Source organism: Ranitomeya variabilis, chromosome 5, assembly GCF_051348905.1.
Source record: "Ranitomeya variabilis isolate aRanVar5 chromosome 5, aRanVar5.hap1, whole genome shotgun sequence".
In the NCBI taxonomy this organism is placed as follows: Eukaryota; Metazoa; Chordata; class Amphibia; order Anura; family Dendrobatidae; genus Ranitomeya; species Ranitomeya variabilis.
In genome coordinates, this window is record NC_135236.1 from 393,742,117 (window position 1) to 393,760,083 (window position 17,967).

General features: G+C 45.8%; 1 protein-coding gene across 1 annotated transcript in view; it reads right to left on the reverse strand.

The window, feature by feature from the left end:
• The window catches only part of LOC143775029 (uncharacterized), a 249,311-nt gene that overhangs the window by 87,246 nt on the left and 144,098 nt on the right, over positions 1-17,967 (reverse strand). The window contains exons 9-10 of the mRNA XM_077262853.1: positions 12,554-12,617; positions 11,121-11,175 (exon numbers count right to left, since the gene is read on the reverse strand). Of these exons, the coding sequence (XP_077118968.1) occupies positions 11,121-11,175; positions 12,554-12,617 (119 nt within the window). The remainder of the gene's footprint in view (positions 1-11,120; positions 11,176-12,553; positions 12,618-17,967) is intronic.

Consider the following 17,967-nt stretch of genomic DNA (forward strand, 5'->3'; position numbering starts at 1 on the left):
AGTCCTTGAGCACCGCTCTCACTCACGTTTGTCTCACACAGACAGGCATTCTGTGTGCCCCAGGCTGACACCTGAAACCCCCAGCTGGTCAGCCTTTATTCCTGCACTTATTAACCCCTCGGTATCCTGAAGATACTGAGCGGCCTAATTCACATAGGACAAATACCTGTGCGAGATATACCTGCCCCCGACTACCAGACCGACATGACTCTTACATATCCTCCCCCCTGCTCAGACCACTCAGGTCGAGCAAGAATACTCTCCAAACAGTGTACTCGGGACAGGGCATCAGCGTTCCCCATCTGCACCCCGGGGCGGTGCTCCACCGTGAAAGAGTAAGCCTGCAGGGCAAGGAACCACCGGGTTACCCGACTATTACGGTCCTTGTGGAGATGCATCCACTTGAGAGGGGCATGGTCCGTGACCAGCCTAAACTTCCTACCTGCCAGGTAATATTTGAGGGAGTCGAGAGCCCATTTGATGGCTAGGCACTCTTTTTCAATCACAGCATACCTCTGCTCATGTACATTCAGTTTCCGACTGAGGTAGAGGACCGGGTGTTCGACTCCGTCCCTTACCTGGGAAAGTACAGCTCCGACACCAGTATCAGAAGCATCAGTTTGCACCACAAACTCACTGCTGAAATCAGGAGTCACTAGTACGGGCTGAGAGCACAAAGCCCGTTTCAGACTGTGGAAGGCCTCTTCAGCCGCTGAGGACCATTTTACCATGACGGAATCCCTTCCTTTGGTAAGATCCGTCAAGGGGGTAGCCATGGCCGCAAAGTTGGGTATGAACCGGCGATAATAGCCGGCAATGCCCAGGAAAGCTTGAACTTGTTTCTTGTTCACTGGTTGCGGCCAGCCCTGAATTGCCTGTATTTTGTCGATCTGGGGTTTAACCACTCCTCTGCCAATCACGTAGCCCAAGTATCGGGCTTCTTCAAGGCCGATGTGACATTTCTTGGGATTCGCTGTTAAGCCTGCGTCTCTCAGGTCATCAATTACCGCCTGTACCTTCCGGAGGTGAGCTTCCCAGTCCACGCTGTAAATTATGATGTCGTCTAGGTAGGCAGAAGCGTACTGCCTGTGGGGCCTCAAGACTCGATCCATCAATCTCTGGAACGTTGCTGGGGCTCCGTGAAGTCCAAACGGCATGTAGATATACTGGAACAGCCCTTCCGGTGTAGCAAATGCCATCTTCTCTCTGGCCGCCTCGGCCAGAGGGATCTGCCAGTACCCCTTTGTTAGGTCCAGGGTCGTAATGTATCGGGCTTTACCCAGCCGATCGATCAACTCATCGACCCGGGGCATAGGGCAGGCATCAAATTTAGAAACCGCATTCAGTTTCCTAAAGTCATTGCAAAACCGTATAGAGCCATCCGGCTTAGGTATCAACACAATTGGACTGGACCAGGCGCTGTGCGACTCTTCAATGACTCCTAAGTCCAACATTGCCTTCACCTCCCGGGAGACGGCTTCACGGCGTGCTTCCGGAATCCGGTATGGCTTCACATGAACTGTGACACCAGGCTCTGTGACAATCTCATGTTTCACTAGCGTAGTCTGGCCAGGTTTTTCCGAGAAAAACTGTTGGTTCTGTAACAAAAACTGCTTAACCTCAGATTTTTGTCGTTCAGAGAGAGTCTCGGCAATCTGCACCTCCGGTACGGTAGGTGAGCAAACCGGACGGGGCAGATCCGCTGTTAGGGCAGCACGGTCTTTCCAGGGTTTTATCAGATTCACATGATAAATCTGTTCTGGCTTTCTCTTACCAGGCTGGTGCACTTTATAGTTCACTTCTCCAACTCGTTCCATGACCTCAAAGGGGCCCTGCCATTTCGCCAGAAATTTACTATCCACCGTAGGGATTAGGATCAACACCCTATCCCCGGGTGCAAACGTACGGACCTTGGCGCCTCTATCATAACTTAGCCTCTGGGCTCCCTGGGCCTGTAACATATGTTCCCTAACAACGGGCATGACAGCAGCAATACGGTCCTGCATTTGCGTTACATGGTCTATCACCGTTTTAAAGGGAGTGACTTGACCTTCCCAGGTTTCTTTTGCAACGTCCAACAGTCCACGGGGACGACGGGCGTATAATAGCTCGAAAGGCGAGAACCCTGTGGAAGACTGGGGAACTTCCCTAATGGCAAACAGCAAATAGGGTAACAAGTAATCCCAGTTCTTCCCACGTTGTCTATCGCCTTCCGGAGCATCTGTTTTAAGGTTTTATTGAACCGCTCAACCAACCCATCTGTTTGAGGGTGATAGACAGACGTACGCAACTGGTCTATTTGTAAGAGCCTGCAGAGCTCCTTCATCACCCTTGACATAAAGGGAGTCCCCTGGTCGGTGAGTATCTGTTTTGGAATTCCCACCCGACTAAACACTTGTACCAACTCTTTGGCGATCGTTTTGGTAGCAGTGTTACGCAAAGGGATGGCTTCTGGGTAACGAGTGGCATCGTCCATGATGACGAGGATATGTTGGTGCCCACGTGCGGACCGGGGAAGGGGCCCAACCAGATCCATCCCAATTCTCTCAAAAGGGACCCCAATGATAGGGAGGGGTACCAAAGGGCTACAGAACCGAGTTTTAGGCGCAGAGACTTGGCACTCTGGACAGGACTCACAATAATTACGCACATCATTATGTATTCCAGGCCACACAAAACAATGCGATATCCTTTCTGTGGTTTTCTGTACCCCCAGATGTCCCCCCATTATATGTCCGTGGGCCAGGTCCAGTACCTTCCGCCGATAAGGTTTGGGTACCACTAACTGTTGCACAATATCTTCCCCTTTTTTCCTGGTAGAGTAAATCATTTTCAAGAACCATGTATGGGTACGCTAGCCTAGTGTCAGGTTCTACGGGTACCCCATCTATCATTTTTACATTTTTCCTAGCCGGAGTCAGGGTAGGATCTCTCATTTGCTCACTGTGGAAGTCATCCAACTGGACTCCCAAATCGGGTAGGCAGGGTGCTGGATGGCTGTCTGCCTCCGCCTCTCGCTGAGTTTCCTCAGTTTCCTCAGTTTCCCCCGCCATAACTGAGAAGGGGAACTGAAGGTTAGATTCAATAACCTCCCCAGCAACATCTTCCTGTGGGGTCCCATCTAGGAACTCAGGACCTCCAGATTGCATGGGGGAAGGTTCACAGCTACCGTGAAGGAGCAACTGATTCTCCCATAACTGCCAGAAATGGGGGAAATCCCTACCCAGGATTATATCATGTAACAATGCGGGAACGAGTCCCACTTTGTGTTGCACAGACCCATAGGGAGTAGAAATCGGTATGACCGCTGTTAGGTACGAGCAGGTGTCACCATGCACACACGTTACAGAGAATTTGTCAGACGAACCAGACGGAAGTGCCACCAGACTAGCTTTCACCAGAGTCACCACACTTCCAGAGTCTAGTAACGCCACAACACTTTTCCCATCAACAGATAATTCACACAGGTGTTTTGCTATATCATTTTGGCCCGCATTCACATTCACCAGCCGTGTAACCAAAGACATGCGTTTCTTAGAGTCTATAACATCGCACTGCATGGGTTCAGTGGTAACAGGACAGTTCGCAGAAACATGGCCCTTCTCATGGCAACGGAAACACCTAACAGGCCCCCTACTGAGACCACCGTCCCATACTCTCGGTCTCGGAGTGCGAGCAGTCCCGGGTTCCTCCCCCACAGTTTTTGGCGATTTTCCTTCACCCGCAGTCGCTGGAACAGTCTTACCGGTTCCACGAGGAAAAGGCACAGACCGGGTGCTAGCGGTTTCGTCGGGAAGTCCTTCTGCCACGGAATAACGCTCGACCAACTCCACAAGTTGATCCGCTGTCGTGGGATTTCCTTGGCGTACCCACCTTTTCAGCGCTGGAGGTAGCACTCTCAGGTACTTGTCCAGGACAACCCGCTGGATTATTTCTGGGGTTGTCAGTACCTCGGGTTGCAGCCATTTCTTTGTCAAGTAGATCAGGTCGAACATCTGAGACCGCGGCGCTTTATCAGGCTGGTATGTCCACTGGTGTACCCTCTGCGCACGGACAGCCGTCGTCACACCTAGCCGGGCCAGGATCTCAACTTTCAGCTTCTCAAAGTCCTGAGCGACTTCCGGGTCTAAGTCATGGTAAGCTTTTTGGGCCTCGCCGGAGAGAAACGGAGCAATCAAATCGGCACATCGTGCCTTCGGCCACTTCTCCCTCAGCGCCGTCCGCTCAAACGTTGTCAGGTATGCTTCGACGTCATCTTCTGCAGTCAACTTTTGCCAGTACCGACTCACATGGATCCTTCTGGACTCTGCTTCCAGGTCTACCTCAGGCATGCTCACCAGGCGCTGCGCCACCTGTTGGAGAAGCTGGCAGTCTGCAACCGTCATGTCCAATAACTCCTTCAGCTGTGCGGCCATCAAGCGATTAGCTTCATGCTGTGCGGCAGTGGCCTGCTGCTGTACGGCAGTGGACTGTACTAGGGCTTTCACCACGTCTTCCATACTGTCGCCTGTGCCACGCGATGCCCGCGTTCTCCACCACAATGTGACAAAACACTCGGGGATCGCCTTTGATGGGGTCAAAGGTCACGTGGTTTGCGCATTGAACTCTGAGGCGACAGCAGGTTTCCAAGATGACTGACCTCAGGTCAGATTTATTAACGTGAAAGCAACATAGGAAAAACAAAACATAAAAATAAATCCTTGCCTGTCCGGCACTAACTAAACAAATAAGCTGCTATCTAACAACTGGGGGGCTTCTCCCACCCAGCTAACAACACACAGTCCTTGAGCACCGCTCTCACTCACGTTTGTCTCACACAGACAGGCATTCTGTGTGCCACAGGCTGACACCTGAAACCTCCAGCTGGTCAGCCTTTATTCCTGCACTTATTAACCCCTCGGTATCCTGAAGATACTGAGCGGCCTAATTCACATAGGACAAATACCTGGGCGAGATATACCTGCCCCCGACTACCAGACCGACATGACTCTTACACTCCCCTTTCGTCTGTAATTATGGATTTAATCCACACTTTGGGGAGTTTTTGCTGTCTGGACTCCGGTTGCCCGGGTGCTGATTTAGCTGTACAGCAGTTGGGGAATTTATGGTAGGAGGTCCAGAAGAATATTGGGGAGGCTCAGAAGAAGTTTAAGATTTTTGCGCACAGGAGACGGACGGTGGGACCCACATTTTGGGTTGGGGATAAAGTATGGCTGTCTACTAGGAACATTAAGCTTAAGGTTCCTTTGGTGAAATTGGCGCCTAAGTTTATTGGTCCTTATGAGATCACGGAGGTGGTTAACCCAGTGTCATTTCAGTTGCACCTCCCAGTGTCTTTTAAGATTCCCAATGGATTCCATAGTGCTCTTCTGAAACCATTGGGGGCTGTGGAAGAAGACACATTGGGTCCCTCGCCGCCTGTATTGGTGGATAGTCAGGAGACATTCGAGGTGGAGCACATCATGGATTCCCAGATGGTCCTTCGTTCCCTCCAGTATCTTGTGCACTGGAAGGGGTATGTGCCTGAGGACCGATCCTGGGTTCCTGCCCGATCGGTTCATGCCGATCGTCTGGTGCGCTCCTTTCATGCACGGTTTCCTGGGAAACCTGGGGGTCCGTTGGCCCCCCGTTGACAGGGGGAGTGCTATCATGACTCTGACAGGATAGTTCCATCTCCATCCTGGTCAGGTCAGGGTTAATTCTAGTCTGCCTCTTTGGTTCTGGGGTGGCTATTTAATGTTGGTAGTTACTGGGTTTGGTGTTTGTGGTACTTCCATATACTCAGTTTGTGGTTGCTGACCCAGGTTACTCGTCTGTAATTGCTGTGCCTCTGTGTGTAAAGGTACCTTCACACGAAACGACTTTGTAACGATATCGCTAGCGATCCGTGACGTTGCAGCGTCCTCGCTAGCGATATCGTTTAGTTTGACACGCAGCAGCGATCAGGATCCTGCTGTGATGTCGCTGGTCGCTGAATAAAGTCCAGAACTTTATTTGGTCGTCCGATCGCCGTGTATCGTTGTGTTTGAAAGCAAAAGCAACGATACCAGCGATGTTTTACACTGGTAACCAGGGTAAACATCGGGTTACCAAGCGCAGGGCCGCGCTTAGTAACCCGATGTTTACCCTGGTTACCAGCGTAAAAGTAAAAAAACAAACAGTACATGCTCACCTGCGCGTCCCCCAGCGTCTGCTTCCTGACACTTACTGAGCGCCGGCCCTAAAGTGAAAGTGAAAGCACAGCGGTGACGTCACCACTGTGCTGTTAGGGCCGGAGCTCAGTCAGTGTCAGGAAGCAGACGCTGGGGGACGCGCAGGTGAGCATGTACTGTTTGTTTTTTTTACTTTTACGCTGGTAACCAGGGTAAACATCGGGTTACTAAGCGCGGCCCTGCGCTTAGCAACCCGATGTTTACCCTGGTTACCCGGGGACCTCGGCATCGTTGGTCGCTGGAGAGCGGTCTGTGTGACAGCTCCCCAGCGATCAAACAGCGACGCTGCAGCGATCGGCATCGTTGTCGCTATCGCTGCAGCGTCGCTTCGTGTGAAGGTACCTTAAGCTTTTGCTGTGTATGACCCAGTTTGACCCCTGACTTTTGCCTCTGTATCCTGCATTGTACTGCCCTGTCCTTCCCGGTTTTCTGATCTCTTGGCTTGTCTCTATTTACTCTCTGTCTTATCCCTAGGTACTACGCTCTTGTCTGACTTTTGACCCTCGGCTATATTTTGACTACATTTATGTTCTGTACCCTGTACTCCAAAGCTGCCTTCCCTGGCCGCACATGCGGTGACTCTGCCCCCCTGTCATCACTTGACTGCTTTGTTCCAAGTCCTATGCTCACTGCTTAGTATCAGGTCCTTGTGCACTGCGTGCTTGTTCCCTCACTCCCTACGTTCGTTCCCGTGCCCTGTGATAGTGCTCCCTAGGCTGCGCCAGTGACACTATCGGTGTCATTACAACAGCAGCTCATTCTTCAGTGTTTTTTAGCCTGGATGGTCTCATCTTGGCACCGTCCAGGTTAAAAACTATTCATTGCCGACATGGATTAAGGCATGGGACAGAACGACGGACAGGGAAGGTACATGGTTGTTTTTTTGTTTTTTTTTACAGGAGACTATGACTTCCATGGAATGGGCTTTCGGAGAGTAATTTTGTTGTTTATTATTTTATGTCTTTTCAGTAGACGATGGCTTCAATGGAATGGGCGTTAGTTAAGTATAAATGCATTTGTTATTTTTAAATAAAAAAGTAAAAATGTGTTTTTTATATCAAATAAAGGACTTTATTCTGGCTGTGTGTTTATTTACAATACAACTATAGGGTTAGCAATGGATCTTATGCATCTTATAGATGCCTCTCCATTACTAACCTATAGGCTTAATGTCACAGGACAATAAAAAGATGACATCAACCCCACAAATATGAACCCCACTTGACGCCACCATAGGGCAAGTGGGAACATCCGGGCATAGTGCCAAAATTGGCACATATAATACAAGCGCCTTTTATGCGTTGGCTGCGGGCTGCTATTTTTAGGCTGGGGAGGTGAATATTTATGGCCCCTTACCAATCTGAGAGTACCAGCCCCCATCTGTCTGCTTTAACTTGGCTGGTTGTCGAAAATGGGGGGGACTCCAAGCCATTTTTTAAAATTATTTAAATAATTTAAAAAATGGCATGGGGACCCCACTATTCTTGATAACCAGCCTTGATAAATCTAACAGCTGAGGTTTGCAGCCCACAGCTATCAGTTTTAACCTGGCTGGTTATCAAAAATAAAGGGGAACCCACAAGTTTTATTTATTCATTTATTTGTAGCGCAGGCGCCGGCTGATGGATACTCCCATCAGTCACTGCCTGCTCTCGCTGTTATTAGCGGCAGCAGGTGTAAGCTGATGAGAGTAGTAGTCCCATCAGCTATTGCCTGTGATTGGAGGTAAACTTTTTACCTCCAATCACAGCTGTGGGCTCACACTGTCATAACAGCGTGGGAGCCGCAGCTCTCTGACCGGCAGTAACAATCTTATCACTGATCAGAGGCAGGGTTTGCCACACTGTCATTAATAAGACAGTCGCAAACACTGGATCTTGAGGCCCCCATTCACATGAATGGGGTTCGGGTACTATTCTGTTCTACCTGAACTGAACTTTTTTAAGTGTTTGACCGATCCCGCCGGACCCGAACATCCAGGGGTTCACCCATCTCTAGCAACTACACTTTAAAAATATTTGAATGAGGTCTGACAATTGTTGACTTTCAGGGGTCTACGGATGACTGGATGACCCTCCTTATAATTTGTTCCTTGCTTTCGGCAAAGCCTTTATGAGTGTAGAAGTACATCAACTATACTTTCAAAATATTTACGTTCCAAAATAATTTCTGGAACGTAAATATTTAACGTGGTTATTGTTACATTACGGTGGTATGTAAAACTTCAAAAAAGCGTAGAAAATTTTTGCTTGATTCAATTACTCACCCATAGAGTATTCCATGCTTTGTGGTACATTTTTGTGGTAAATAACACTCCAAAAAAGCATTGAAAATTTGGTCTGGATTCCATTAGTCATCCATCCATTATTAGGTGCTTTGTGTTAAATTTCGGTGGTATATAAGACTCCAAAAAAATTTCAAAAATGTTTTATGGATTCAATTAGTCTTCCATACAGTTTAAAGGGAATCTGTCAACTCATTTTGGCCCTATAAACTGTGGCCACCGCCATTAGGGGCTTATCTACAGCATTCTGTAATGCTGTAGATAAGCCTCTGATGTAACCTGATAGATAACAAAAACAGGTTAAATTATTCTCACCCAGGGGTGGTCCCGTGCGGTCCAGGTCCGGGTCCGACGCCTCCCATCTTCATACAATGTCATCATCCTTCTTGCTTCTGTTGTGGCTCCTGCACAGGCATACTTTATCTGCCCTGTTGAGGGCAGCCCAAAGTACTGCAGTGCGCAGGCACCGGGAAAGGTCAGAGAAGCCCGGCGCACTGCAGTACTTTACGCTGATGTCAACAGGGCAAATCAGTACGCCTGCACAGGAGCCGCAACAGAAGCAAGAAAGATGATGACATTGTATGAAGATGGGAGGCGCCTGACCCGGACCGAACAGGGATTGCCCCTGGGTGAGCATAATCTAACTTGTTTTTCTTATCTTTCAGGTTACATCAGGGGCATATCTACAGCATTACAGAATGCTGTAGATAAGTCCCTGATGGCGGTGGCCGCAGTTTATAGGGCTGAAATGAGGTGACAGATTCCCTTTAACACAGCTCTTATTACATTACAGTGATATATAAAACTCAAAAGAAGCTTTTTGAGTTTTATATACCACTGTAATGTAACAAGAACCTCATTAAACTGTGTGGATAAATAACTGAATCCCAAACATTTTTGAAGGTTTTTTTTAATATAAAACCTTCAAAAAATTGCATTGATTCAATTATTTATCCATACAGTTTAACCTGCTGTGTGTAATATTACAGTGGGTTAAAAAATGTTAAAAAAACAGCTTGGCCTGGTCAAAAGATTTTTGTTCAAAAATGGACTATAGTCATATATATTGTAGAACTTAGTTTGTATGCAATTTCGTTGGTTTGAAATAAAAAACAAAATTGGCCTGCTACAGGTGTACACATTTTTTCCTTGGTACACCGTCCCCAGCCACCACTATTTCTCCTGCTATGGCATCCTCGCCTTGTACCAGCACGTGTCCAGGAACATCACGTGTCCTTACCAATACGGTTACTGGGATTGCCAACTTAACAACCGACACGTGGACAAGTGCTTATGGCCAGGGACACCGAGGATTGATACTTCTGTCAGGGTTTCCTCTACCTCCTACATCAGTTCCTGCACCCCCTCCTGCTCCTCCTCCATCTCCGACATGCTGTCTCAGAGCATACATCAGCTGGAAGTTCTGCAGTACTGCCTCAGTGAAGCGGCTACAGGCTCTACTGAAGCTAATTTGTCTAGGAGACAAACTGCACACCACAACACTGTTTTTGAAAGGTATAACAAACCAGACAGATCTGTGGCTCTCGACACTGAACCTACAACAATGCATGGTGGTGTTTCATAATGGGTGTAACCTGATTAAACATGAAGCTTTGCATGCGGACCAGATGGAGGACAAGGAGATACTAACCAGCCCAGCCTCATCTCATCTGCTCAGTTCGGATTGTGTAACAATGAGGACGTGAACGCTGAGGAGGAACAGAAGCTGGCAAGTTCCCACACAAGCTTTGTCCCGTCTCTCCTACATGGATGGTCTAAGAAGGAGATTCATGAGCAAGAGATGAGGAGTTGGAGAGTAATCATCAGGGTGGAGACATTTGTACAACCTGGTGATTGCCACTACCAGATTGTACAGATGAGTACTGTATCTTTAATTATGTATATCATGGGACATTACCCATTAGGCATTTAAGAAAATCCCTTCTCTTCAAACTGTCCATATTACTTCTATAGATGTATTTTTTCTGATTGACCATTATTTACTGGTTAACTTGGAATTACTACTTTGGACAATATTGTGATTATACTGTAAATTTCAAATCTGCATATACGGTTCTATCTTAAATTTACTGCGGGATTATCCCTGAATATTCTATTATGTTAAGTGATTATTCACAACATGATGATCATATGCAGTTGTTAATTTCATGCATTTTATTGAGCTTTTTTGCATTTTTCTGTACTTTTCTGCTCCCTGGTGTGATATGGGCTCATTGTCACTCTTTACCTAAAAAATATTTTTTAATAATAATTTTATTTGCACGTTGGTTTTTAGATACTGCAGGCATTTAAAAAAAAAAAAGTAATACGGAGTGCAGGCACTTTTGAATTAACCTCTGAGAAAGTGAGCAGCTGTGGTTTTTCCAGCACGATCTATGGATATTGAAGTGACAGTTTACCATCAAGAAGCCAAGTGAAAAATATAAATAAATATAAATATTTTTCAAGTAGTATTACTAAGATTTCCTATTAATTTATTTCTCTATTTCTGGGAAGTGAAAACAATTTTTGTGTTATATATTCAATATGCGTTCGCAAATATTAAATTTACAAAAATGTATCTAAACATAATAATAAAATAAGATGCATGCTTGCTCACTCACAGAAAAGCTTATTTCTTCACATACTTTCTGACTTTCATACGACTTTTGAAAAGATCTGTAATAAAAGTAAACAAAGCATGATGTGTACAAGGGTAATGTGTCAATCATTAGCAAAAAACGATACGTGATTTACCAGACAACATAAATATTATTTTTACAATTAATGCAGTGCTGTACATGTATGGTATGAATAACCTCATGTACACATGAATCCAGATATCCAATGCCCCAGGATATACTCTTTGGCTTTTTGTTTGGCTATCAGATCTTTGCTAGTCTCTATTTACTAATCCCGTCTTGACACACCAGAAATGGCAGGAATGGATCCCTGCTGTGGCCAGTGATTTGATGAGCAGATATTTCCTGCCATTTCTGGCCTGTTGAGACCGGACCTAGAAGTAGAGACCAATGGGGCAGAAGTAATAGTCAGAACTGGAGCTGCAGAATATTGCTGAGTGCAAGAATCACTTATTTTATTTAATAAACAAGTCTAAATTCTTCTTTGCTTATTACCGTAAGTTGCTCTCATAGTTGGTGACAAAAACCTGGTAACAGATTCCCCTTAACAGAATATAAATACTTTTGTATATAGTGTTTTTTTACAGGGTAGAAGACTTCATAAAAAAAAGAGCGTCTGATTGTGTAAATAAATAATTAAAGTAGGTAGTTAAGTATTATGAACATTTTGGGCCAAGCAAAAGTTAGGCTAAGTTCACACTTGCGTATAGCTGGTTTGCGGATGGTTGTGTACGTCCTCCCTTAAGCTCTGTCTACGCTCCACCTACTTCCTCATGCATCCTGCTTACCTATCTTTAACATTGGTTATGCAGGGACATACATTGTATACGGATGCATGCGGAAGCGGCATTTTGACGTGCCTGCCGACTGCACGGGAACGCAACTTTTTACGCTCTTGTGCGGTCGGCGGGTACCTCAAAATGCTGCATCCGTACAAATCCATATACAATGCATGTTCCTGCATATCTAATGTTAAAGATAGGTACGCAGGACGCATGAGGAAGTAGGCAGGGCATAGGTGGAGCTTAAGGTACGCAGCCATACGCAGACCATCCATACGCAAATGTGAACTTAGCCATACATGGTTACTGTCGCTTAGTATTGTGAAGATGTTGAACCCTAAAATGTATCACAGTTTATTAGTAAATAAACGCATTGTGCCACAATTACAATGTATCACTTTCCTTTATAATAGCGCCACATCCCTTTTAAAATAAGAACTACAGTACAATCCTAAACAGGGAACTGTTAAGATATCATAATAAAGGTATATACGTTTCTGTTATAGCATTGTGCCTGCACTTGTGTAAGACAGTGTTCACTAGTTGCAGGATTCTTGTTCGAATGTTCTGTTAATTGATTGTATAATGTTACAGCATAAGGAATTAGAAAGGTCCTCTTTCTCTATACCTTACCTAGGACATCCAGTAGACATATCACAGAATTGTGCAATGTTTCTCAAAGTGTTCTTCCTTTTTCCTGGAAATACAATGTAATAATAATTTTATTTCTATAGCGCCAACATATTCCACAGCACTTTCCAATTTAGAATATAAAATATAGCAAAGGCAACTTTGTTATTAATGAAATACGGTATCGTAATAATAATCAAAAATACATCTTTAATACAAAGCACGAACTCAATGGCTAGCATAGAAAGTTAGAGTTGGAAAGGATCTCCAGGGTCATCGGGTTCCACCCCTGCTCAATGCCGGATGAACTGACTAAACCATCCCAGACAGATGTCTGTCCAGCCTCTGTTTGAAGACTTCCATGGAAGGAAAACTCACCACCTCTCGTAGCAGTCTGTTCCACTCATTGATCACCTTCAGGCCATGTACAAACGTTCAGTATTTTTCGCATTTTTTTCACGTTTTTTCGCTATAAAAACGTGATAAAAATGCGAAAAAAACGCTAACATATGCCTCCTATTATTTACAGTGTATTCCGCATTTTTTGTGCAAATGTTGCATTTTGTTCCGCGAAAAAATCGCATTGCGGAAAAAAAAGCAACATGTTCATTAAAAATGCGGAATTGCGGGGATTCCGCACACCTAGGAGTGCATTGATCTGCTTACTTCCCGCACAGGGCTGTGCACACCATGCGGGAAGTAAGCAGATTATATGCGGTTGGTACCCAGGGTGGAGGAGAGGAGACTCTCCTCCACGGACTGGGCACCATATAATTGGTCAAAAAAAAGAATTAAAATAAAAAATAGTCATATACTCACCTTCGATGGCCCCCGGAGTGTTCCCGCCTCTCACCGCGGCATGCTGCCGCTTCGGTTCCTATAGAAGGTGTGGTTCAGGACCTGCGATGTCGTCGCTGTCTTGTGATTGGTCGCGAGACCGGTCATGTGACCGCTCACGTGACCGCGACGTCATCGAAGGTCCTGAACCACACCATCTAGGAACGGATGCCGCTGAGGATATCGGCTGTCTGCAGAGGGTGAGTATAACCATTTTTTAATTTTTTTTATTATTTTTAAACATTCTATCTTTTACTATAGATGCTGCATAAGCAGCATCTATAGTAAAAAGTTGGTCACACTTGTCAAACACTATGTTTGACAAGTGTGACCAACCTGTCAGTCAGTTTTCCAAGCGATGCTACAGATCGCTTGGAAAACGTTAGCATTCTGCAAGCTAATTACGCTTGCAAAATGCTAAAAAAGACGCGAAAAAAACGGGAAAGAAACGCAAAAAAAAAATATGCGGATTTCTTGCAGAAAATTTCTGGTTTTCTTCAGGAAATTTCTGCAAGAAATCCTGATGTGTGCACATACCCTCACTGTCAAAAAGTGTTTTCTAATATCTAATCTGTATCTTCTCCTTTCAGTTTCATTCCATTGCATCTCATGTTTCCATGTGCAAATGAGAATAAGGATGATCCCTCTACACTGTGACAACCCTTCAGATATTTGAAGACCGCTGTTAAATCTCCTCTTTTAGCACTCTTTTCTGCAAGCTAAAAATTCCCAGATCTTTTAACCGTTCCTCGTAGCACATACTTTGCCGTCCGCTTACCATCCTGGTAGCTCTTTTCTGAACTTGCTCCAGTTTTCTATATTTTTTAAAATGTGGTGCCCAGAACTGGACACAGTATTCTAGACGAGGAGTGACTAAGGAGGAGTTGAGGGGGATAATTACTTCACATGATCTAGACTCTATGCTTCTCTTAATACATCCCAGAACTGTGTTTGGCTTTTTTGCTGCTACATCACATGTTGACTCATGTGAAGTCTGTGATCAATTAGTATCAACTGCAAATTTGATTAGTTTCAGAATATAAATTGTTTGTGCTTATAGTGTACTGCAGGCAGGAGTGCACATTTCAGAATCTAAATCATTTGTGCTAATAATAAGGGTATGTGCACACGTTGCGGATTTCTTGCAGAAATTTCCTGAAGAAAACCGGAAATTTTCTGCAAGAAATCCGCATTTTTTTTTTTGCGTTTTTTTTCCGTTTTTTTCGCGTTTTTGTAGCATTTTGCAAGCGTAATTAGCTTGCAGAATGCTAAAGTTTTCCAAGCGATCTGTAGCATCGCTTGGAAAACTGACTGACAAGTTGGTCACACTTGTCAAACATACTGTTTGACAAGTGTGACCAACTTTTTACTATAGATGCAGCTTATGCAGCATCTATAGTAAAAGAGAGAATGTTTAAAAATAATAAAAAAAATAAAAAAATGCTTATACTCACCCAGACATCTCATCAGCGGCGTCCGTTCATCTTCCTATAGCTGGTGTGTGCGCGCAGGACCTTCCGTGACGTCACGGTCACGTGAGCGGTCACATGACCGCTCACGACCAATCACAGGACAGTGACGTCATCGGCGAGGTCCTTCGCCGCACATCAGCTACAGGAACCGAACGGCAGCGTGCAGTGGAGGCGGGAAGACATCGAGGGTGAGTATAGGACTGTTTTTTATTTTAATTCTTATTTTTTGACCACTTATATGGTGCCCAGTCCGTGGAGGAGAGTCTCCTCTCCTCCACCCTGGGTACCAACCGCACATAATCTGCTTACTTCCCGCATGGTGGGCACAGCCCCGTGCGGGAAGTAAGCAGATCAATGCACTCCTAGGTGTGCGGAATCCCCTGCAATTCCGCATTTTAATGAACATGTTGCTTTTTTTTCCGCGATGCGATTTTTTCGCCGAAAAAAAGGCTACATTTGCACAAAAAATGCGGAATACACTTAAAATAATAGGAGGCATATGTAAGCGTTTTTTTCGCGTTTTTATCACGTTTTTATAGCGAAAAAACGCGAAAAAAACACGAAAAATACTGAACGTGTGCACATGGCCTAATAATAATAATAATAATAATCTTTATATAGCACCAACATATTCCGCAGCGCTTTACAGTTTAACAGTTTCAAACACAACAGTCATGGGTAACAATGTTAGCAATACAGTAATTAAGCAAAATAAGACAAAATAAGATGACCCTGCTCGTGAGAGCTTACAATCTACAATGAGGTGGGGAGATACAAAGTACAGGTGTGTATTTACAATGATGTATTTACAATGATGGTCAAGCCATCTTCAGGGAGTGGGGGGTAGATGGAGATAGTGAATGGGCTACACACACACAAACATAAAATGAGTTTGATTAGGGAACATGATAGGCCGCTCTGAACAAATGAGTTTTGAGCAAGCGCCTAAAACTGTGCAAGTTGTGGATGGTCCTAATATCTTGGGGTAGAGTATTCCAGAGGATTGGCGCAGCACGGGAGAAGTCTTGGAGTCGGGAGTGGGAGGTATGGATTAGTGCAGAGGTTAGTCGAAAGTCGTTTGCAGAGCGCAGTGGTCGGCTAGGCCGATAGACAGAAATGAGGGAGGAGATGTAAGGGGGTGAGGCACTGTGGAGAGCTTTGTGGGTGAGAACAAGTACTTTGAATTGTATCCTGTAATGAATGGGCAGCCAGTGTAATGGCTGGCGAAGAGCGGACACGTCCGAGTAACGATTAGCCAGATGGACAACCCTGGCTGCCGCATTAAGGATAGACTGGAGAGGGGAAAGTCGCATGAGGGGGAGGCCAATTAATAGAGCATTACAGTAGTCCAGACGGGAGTGGATTAGGGCGACAGTGAGAGTTTTTGTTGTCTCCATGGTGAGAAGAGGGCGGATTCTAGAGATGTTCTTTAGGTGTAAGCGGCACGAGCGGGCAAGAGATTGTATGTGGGAGGTGAAGGAGAGATCAGGGTCAAACATAACACCCAGACAGCGTGCCTGCTGCCGGGGTGTTATTATTGTGCCACCCACTGAGAGGGAAATGTTAGATTTAGGGAGGTTAGTAGAAGGCGGGAGCAGAAGAAGTTCAGTTTTGGAGAGGTTGAGTTTCAGAAAGAGAGCGGACATGATGTCAGAGACTGCAGACAGACAGTCAGTGGCGTTCTGTAGTACAGCGGGGGTAAGGTCAGGTGATGACGTGTATAGTTGTGTGTCATCAGCATAAAGATGGTACTGAAAGCCAAATAGTGATGGTCTGTCCAATTGGGGCCGTGTAGAGGGAGAAGAGAAGGGGGCCAAGGACTGAGCCCTGAGGTACCCCGACAGTGAGAGGAAGAGGAGATGAAGTGGAGCCGGAGAACAGAACACTGAAGGAGCGCTCAGAAAGATAGGAAGAGAACCAGGAGAGAGCAGTGTCCTTAATGCCTAGTCACTGGAGCCTAGAGAGTAGGAGAGGGTGGTCAACCATGTCGAAAGCTGCAGAAAGATCGAGGAGAATGAGCAGAGAGTAGTCACCGTTACATTTTGCTGTCAGGTCATTGGTCACCTTGAGGAGTGCAGTTTCTGTCGAATGTAGGGGGCGGAACCCGGACTGTGAAGGGTCTAGGAGGGAATGAGTGGAGAGGTAACGGGTAAGGCGGGAGTAGACTAGGCGCTCTAGGAGTTTTGAGATGAAGGGGAGATTGGAGACCGGTCTGTAGTTGTTTGTGCATGATGGGTCAAGGGTGGGTTTTTTAGTAATGGAGTAATGATAGAGTGTTTGAAGGAGGAGGGAAAAATGCCAGAGGAAAGGGAGAGATTAAAAATTGTAGTTAGGTGAGTTGTGACGACTGGAGAGAGAGACTGGAGGAGGTGTGAGGGAATGGGGTCGGTGGTGCATGTAGTCGGATGAGAAGAGGAGAGGAGCTTGGAGACTTCTTCTTCTGTGATGGGATCGAATGTGGACAGTGAGCCAGGGGAGATGCAGGGAGGAATGGGAGTCATTGCACTTGGTGTCTGGGAGCGGATTTCCTGACGGATATTGTCTATTTTCTCTATAAAGTGGGAGGCCAGGTCATAAGCACAAATGTCTGTGATAGGGTCTTGTGCTTTTGGCCTGAGGAGGGAGTGAAAGGTGTTAAAAAGTTTCTTGGGGTTGTTGGATAGTGAGGAGATCAGGGTGGTGTAGTAGGACTGTTTGGCGAGTTGAAGGGCAGAGTTATAGGTCCTTAACATAAATTTGAAGTGTATGAAGTCTTCTGGGGTGCGAGTTTTCCTCCATAAGCGTTCAGCACTCCTAGAGCATCGCTGGAGAAAGCGGGTTTGCGATGTGAGCCAGGGCTGTTTCACTCTGTGTTTGGAGGTTCTGAGGGTGAGGGGAGCTACTTGGTCTAGGGTGCTTCTAAGAGTGCCATTGTAGTGATGTACAGCCAGATCAGGACAGGAAAAAGAAGAGATTGGGGACAGTGATGAGTGTAAGGAGTCTGAAAGTGTATGAGGGTTAATGGCTTGTAGATTTCTGAATGTGTGGTAGGTAGGAGAGTGCTGGGGTGGGCGAGGAATTGTGAGGGTGAAGGAGAGAATGTTGTGGTCAGAGAGGGGAAGTGGTGAG